Source organism: Gasterosteus aculeatus, chromosome 1 (genome assembly GCF_964276395.1).
Source record: "Gasterosteus aculeatus chromosome 1, fGasAcu3.hap1.1, whole genome shotgun sequence".
NCBI lineage: Eukaryota > Metazoa > Chordata > Actinopteri > Perciformes > Gasterosteidae > Gasterosteus > Gasterosteus aculeatus.
The window spans coordinates 3726466-3733359 of NC_135688.1; the positions used below are offsets into that span (position 1 = coordinate 3726466).

General features: G+C 46.8%; 1 protein-coding gene across 2 annotated transcripts in view; it reads right to left on the minus strand.

Moving 5' to 3' along the window:
- rap1gap2a (RAP1 GTPase activating protein 2a) overlaps positions 1–4043 on the minus strand; it is a 66072-nt gene extending 62029 nt beyond the window's left edge. Inside the window, exon 1 of one of the 2 annotated variants that reach the window (XM_040172518.2) lies at positions 3926–4043. In XM_040172518.2, the coding sequence (XP_040028452.2) occupies positions 3926–3966 (41 nt within the window). In that variant the 5' untranslated portion in view covers positions 3967–4043. The remainder of the gene's footprint in view (positions 1–3925) is intronic. The other variant, XM_078107919.1, reaches the window with a different exon arrangement.
- Positions 4044–6894: the final 2851 nt, after the last annotated feature.

Sequence of the window (6894 nt, forward strand, 5' to 3'; positions counted from 1 at the left end):
GCATGCGTGATGATGCACGTGCGCGTGCACTGATGTTCCTCCTGCGTCTCACGCCACCTTAATTCACTGCTCATCGCGTTACGTCTTTTTCTCCCCCATCGATCCGGCCGTGCGTTTCGTATTCAGATGCACGTCGTCTAATAACTTTGGTCTCTCCACAACAGACGCGACGGTTCCGTCTTTATTGCTTTTGTCCCTTCTTCCATCTGTTTCACCCGCCACGTAATAATGTGTTTGGTCATTAGAGCGAGTCCCCAGGAGGGTGATACGTGCGCCCAGACGGACGTGGGAGACCTTTCTCTCCCCCTCCCCTCCCTGCATCCCTCCCTTCTGTCTCTCTAATAGGATACTTAGTCATGTGAGGTTGTGCCGATTTGGAGGCTGACGCTCTGATTTAACGGCTTCTGTCTCAACCGCATCCATCGTCACCTGTTAGACACACACGAGGACACGGAGCCACGTGTTGAGCAGCGGCCGGACAACGTTTCCCAAAGCATCTCGACATCTTTTTTTCTCCCATACGCTGATCTGCATACTGAGTGAGAAAGAACGGGGGACATTATGTGAGATCAGAATCGTCACTAGTAGTTAGATAACACGTTCGTGGTCGCTGTGTGACTCTTGTTTTAACCTTTCGGTGAAGCGGATTCATTCATTACGTCCGTGTGAAGTTATGACGCAAGCAGTTGTATAATTCCTGATTTAAAAAAAAAGGCATTGTTATGAAATAATCCAATTGTGTGTACATGAAAACACAGGATAGCTTAGATTAGATAGGAAATCTACCTAGATGCTGTACTTGAGTGTAATACATGGTCAGAAGTAGAAACAACAACAACTACAGGTTGTTGTTGTTGTTGTTGTGATTGAAGCAGAGGCTTGTGGAGCTCCATCTCTACGAGAATGTGCACATCTTTTTCTTCCTCTGTACATTTCCGTGCATTCCTCTGGTTTGTTCTCATTATTCTGTATCCTTCTCGTATCTTTTTCCTTCTTCTCATCTTTTGCACTTCAATAAACCTCCTCTCGTTTTTTACAGTCTATTTTTGTTTCATCACATTCTCTGTAGCTCTTCTCTCCGCCGGTGGATTTTAGTGAAAGTGACAGCGAGCCCACCCGTACACCCGCTTTTTTCCAGATCACGCTCTCACGCACGTACACACATGTAAATGCACACATGCGTGCACACAATCGCGCATGACCGTGGATAGATACGTGCATACAGCACCGCATGAGCCCATGCAAACACACTTGGCTTTTCTGCACATTCATGCTGCGCGCACAAGTGTGCACACGCTGCAACCTCCTCCGCCCACGGCCTCTGCAGTACCTCCATCCCCTCCATCCCCTCCTCCCCCATTGCTCCCTCTTCTAGACGGCATTGATCTGGGAAAAACATCCACTTAATCCACGTGCTTCTCCTTCAGAGCAGCACACGGAACACAACGAGAAGCATCCAGGGGGGGGGGGGGGGGGGGGGGCAAACAATTCAATCAGCCGCACTCACGAGAACATGGCCGCTTCGTCACTTTTATTATGCACTTAATGGGGGGGGGGTGCACACAAATGCGAAACACAAGCTGGGGACGTTTAAAGCCCCGCTGCAGCTGCTCTGACTCACGTGTCACCGTATCAAAGTTTGCATGGATCTCATCACCAAAGGAGGCGGATTAATGGAGGAAGACGCTGATTCGGTTTGGCTCCAATGAGACTTCAATGAGAGAAAAAAGAATTGGCGAGGAGAGGAGCAGCAGGAGGGCTTGGAGAGGTTTTTTCGGTAATGATCTACTCGCGGGGAGGAGGTAAAAAGAGGCTTAACGGCCCCGGGAGCAGGAGTAGGGTTGCAAATGGGAGGAGAACAGAAGATTGGTAACGAGAGGTGTGAGGGAGGGGGAGACGGCAGGGGAGCGCGTCGCCCATCTTTGAGTGGTATTTGATGCTCCTCAGCACCCAGGCGGACTGCTGGAGTCACAAAGGGGAGGCAGAGGGGTGAGTCAGAGAGAGTGGGCACCAGGAACCAATTCCCTCAAATGGGGAGTGAAAGGATTTAGGGAAGCAGGACTTTCACATTAAAGGGTCAGGAAATTCCGTACGTCAGTATTTAATACACATTTAAGAAGCAGGGGCAAATCCTAAATTCACTCCACCTGAGCGGTAGGGATTAGCCACCATCTATTTTGAGCTAGAATGTGGAGCAGATGATGCACAGGACCAGCCGTCCCGTCGACACTGCACAACTGTGATTATAGGAGTGTGGGGCCGCTGTGTCAGGAGCCTCCTTCTGCCCTTTTTATTCATATCTCACACGGCACAGCTGCACTATAGTTTAATTTATCTTAATTATCATCCTATTTCTATATATCCATTGGTGTCTTTCGTGTAGTTTTCTATATCTTTTAAATGTGTCCTTTTTGCTTTTATGTCTAAAAGAGCCCTCGGAGATGTTTTTGAAAGGCGCAGAAAATCTCACCTTGCCTGGACGGGGAAATGATTTCAAAGCTCCAGAGGATGAATAAACACTCCAGTCGGCAATCACAGACCATTCGTTCTCAGAGGGTTCCAGCTGAGTGCATAAGACACATTTGTAGAAAAAAAACATGGTGGGACGCGAAGGATTGTTTTTGTGTTCTAAGACATCCTCTGTGATTTCAGGTTCAAGAAAGTTGTTCCAGAGAAGCAATTCTTCAAAAGAACAGAATGCCGCTATGGCAAATGTCAGTAATGGGATAATGCAGAATGGTGGAGCACAAAGTGGTAGAAAAGAATGAGAAAGACAGCAGAAGTGACGGATTAATGGGCAGCTGTGAGACTTTATTAACACGAGACACCATTAGTCACTGATCATACCGAACCAAACATAACAACCCTCCTTTAATACTTTTTTTCTTTCACATTAAACCGCAGGGTGGTTGTGGAGAGGCTCATTGTACAGTCGTGCTGGTTAACAAAACCAAATCAAACAGTACGTATCTACAGGTGGTATCGAAGTACGTCGCTTTTTTTTCAGATGGGGATGGCGGATCGTTGCCTCCTTTTGCCGTTAAGGACCAAATAAAACACCTTCATCTCTTGAATGAATGCTTTAGGAACAGAACATCTCCCTCTGCGGCGCGTACACCAGGAACCATGTTTCCTCAGGGGGACTTTTGCTTACATGTGTTACTAACACGCACACGCACGGACACACGCACACATGCATGCACATGAGGATGAATGCCATGAATGCCGATTTACACATGCAGGAAGACATTCAGTCACCCGCATAGTCTTGTTTTTCTAACACAAAAAACAAGCAATATGATTGGTTTTATTCCCTAGAATGTTCCCATCCACTGTTCTCATCCACCCACTCATATATGCGGAAACCCAACTTCATGCCCCCGCCCACGACCCCCCCCCCCACTCACTCCCCTCACCATCCCCGTTCAAGCAAACAAACACACACACGCATGAACACAACATGCAGACACAAACAGTGACAGAATGTGGCTCCGAAACCAGACATTGCAGCAGCGTTGCAGCGTTATTCAAAAGACGATTTGCATGCCGGCGGACTTCCACCGGCTCTCAGAGGCGTGCACACACACACACACACACACACACACACACACATATATGCAAAACGCATGTCTAATCTACACAAAACACAAGCAAACACACACAGAGCAAAATTGTCCTCAAGACAACACAGGAGGGACAAAACACCCTGAAAATAGATTCCCATCTCACTTGATTGTGTGAGTGCGTTATACCACACATCTAACTCACACGGGATCACTACTCCAGCTGGAGAGCTCTCACGCAAATCACCACGCTCAAGCTTTTCCCATCATTCATTGGGCTTCCAGTTAGCTGTTGTCACCAGCCGACCAAACAGCAGCAGCAGCAGCAGCAGCAGCAGCAGACGGGGGTGAGAGAGACTCACCTCGGCTCCCCCGCGGTTCCTTTACAAGCTGGGGTGAACATCTCTCAGCCAGTGGACGGCGCAGCATTAGCAGGAGACCAGCTGCCAGAGCAGGAGAGGTGGAGCAAATGTGTGTGAGGGAGAAGGAGAGGAGGGAGAGAGAGAGGGAGAGAGGAGGTGGGGAGAGAGAGAGCTATTGAGAGAGCACATAGGGGGAGGGTACAGGGATAAAGCGCTGGGTAGGACAGAATTATGAGATGGGAGACAGCAGGAAAATGTGTGTGTGTGTGTGTGTGAGAATGAGAGATGGTGTTACCATGGTGAAGGCTACGCCTTAAATCCAAATCTCTTTCAGACCAAGTGAGGGAAGGAAAGCTGGAGAGAGAGTCGGGCATGAATAATGTGTCAGAGGCAGAAGAGACAGACTAACAGATCAAAGAAGATATTCCTGTAGAAACGGGTGTTAATAATGAGGAGGGGGGGGGGGGGGGGTTCAGAGGCCGCGACCCGGGGCGAGATGAGCTCTGGCCTCATCGTTGGCGCTGACAGCGGCAGCCTCGTCGCATTAGGGTCAGAGACACGGTTTCATAGCTGAAAATAAATACAACAGCTACATTTGAGAATCTAATTGGAGGTTCAACCCCCTCAAAGAAACACTCAAATAGATTCATTCGTGATTAAATGTGTTCAAATGTGAAATATATTTTAATCAAATCACAGGAATTCCACTAGAACAAGAGGTTGTTTGTTTGGTTCTTTTTCGCTAAATCAAAAAAGTGATTTAAAATCCTCAAAATCTCCAGCTGTGGATTACAACTCACACGCTGCGGTGAACTATCTTATGCGACTTTCATGCTTCTCATGATTCGTGATTACGCTCTAACGCGTTGCATAAAGATTACCGCATACAGGAAGTGAGCTCGGTCATCGCGGAGCAGAGCGACCGTTACCATGAACAAAACGATGCTCTCACCTCACAGTGGACTGAAAGCTTTCCCACTAAAGGTCAATGATTTTGATGTTTGACTCACATCTCAACTCCCAGAGAAACACACACACACACACACACACAATGACAGCAAACAGCAGGGGGTCATTGGTGTCCATTTTTCAATGAAGTAGATCCCCATTGAAGTACAAAGGCTTTCAGATCAATCGCGCACGGCGTGTGATCGATGTGTGGCTCGTGGCCCATGAGCTCCACCAGCGGCCCGTGAAGAAAAAACACTCTAAACTCTGTGTTATTGATCTGGTTTCATGTTGGTCTAACAACGCACATGGCACTCTTTCAGAGGGGGGAAATTAAAGGAGGGCAGGAAAGACGGCCCGGTTTAATTAAATCTCAACCCCCAACCACACACACACACATACACACACACACACACACACAGATCAGAACCCCCTTTCATCCGCTGTTTGTTTGGAGAAAGTGTCTTCTTTTCCTCTAATCTCCAGGCAGTTTCATTGCTCGGGATCCTTTGTCAATTCTAATTGGTCCTGCTGGTTGGGGTCGCCTAGGAAACCAGTTCGGGAAGTGTTAGTTGGAGGTCTGCCAAAGGTCCTCATAAGATCGGTTGCACGAGCTGCTGGCGTACGCACACAAGGAATCAAGAATATTTATAGTTACAGCTATTTATAGTCTCCCGCGTCAGAAACACGCCCCGACATGTGAACTTCTAATTGAGCTACAATTTAATGTGACAATGCAACACGGCGCGCTGGGTCAAACCTTTACGGAGCGGCTTGACCTACATCCAGATAATCCACCACCTGAATAGCTAAGAGGGGGATTTCTATGAATTCTATGATCTAAATTGGAGGGAGCCTGGGTTGACGGTGGGCGTCAGTGTTGCATGCTGGGACTGCTACAGTCACAAGCCCCCCCCCACCACCTCCAGGGTGAAATCTGTCTCTGTGAGCTTCCGTCACGACGAGTCTGAGCTTTTGTCAGCGTGTGAGCTGATGGCGCACGCCGTATGCTGGAACAGGACGGCGCTTAAGGCTCCTGTTTTATCTGCAAGCGTTTAACTCAGCCTTCCTCTGTGTAGAGAAACAAGCAACAGTCAATATCTATGTAAAAAAACAGCACGTCATTAAATGTTTGTCCATTATCTGTTATGAGTACAGCGCACCAGGAGGGATTAAAGAGAGGAAGTTGGACTTATGAGGGATTTTCAAAAGGATTGATCAAAGTTTAATTAGCCGAGGCCAAAATATCTAGACTGAAGTTTCCAAATACTCTACATTTGCCATAATGTATATTTTTTTGCGCCTGGCAAATGCTGAGCCGCGATATGACATCACTGCGACGTCCCCGGTGTGGTCTTTGTCAGAAGATGCTGATCGCTCCTCACGTGTAATATTCTGATTATTATTATCAGAAATACTTTTCACACAGGCTCCGCGGACCGATGTGGGGCTGTTTGTTCAACGGAAGACAGAATCCTGCAGTAAAAGTGAGAGTTCTACTGGCCGCTCCACATTCGTGGGTCGTGACCTTTTGTTGGCGGGAACAGCCTCCAGCTGGACGAGCTATGGAGGCAAGTATGGTGCTTTTTCCTCCACGACATTAAGTAAAGGCTAAAAGAAAATGTAATTTATCCAATGGGGGAAATTCTCGAGGTACCACAGTACGTAAACAAGCTTCAACATTCAATAATTTCCCTAATGGCTAGAATCCATTAATAAAATATACATATATTATCCTTAAATGGGACATGCAATACTCTTACTTTTGATGTACTTTTTTTTCATGACTTTTACTTGTATTTCTACACTTTAGTACATTTACTCAGCAACAAGATACTTCTTACACATCAAAAGTTTTCAGTCTCAATAGTTTTCGTATTATGACGTGTCAAATTATTTCTTACCATCAATGAGCTTATAAACACCTGTATCGTGTTAACACATCTCTTATTAAATCCTCACACAAAACAATTCTCAAGCCAGGGCTTAACAAATCATTTACTACAAAACAAAACTATTCG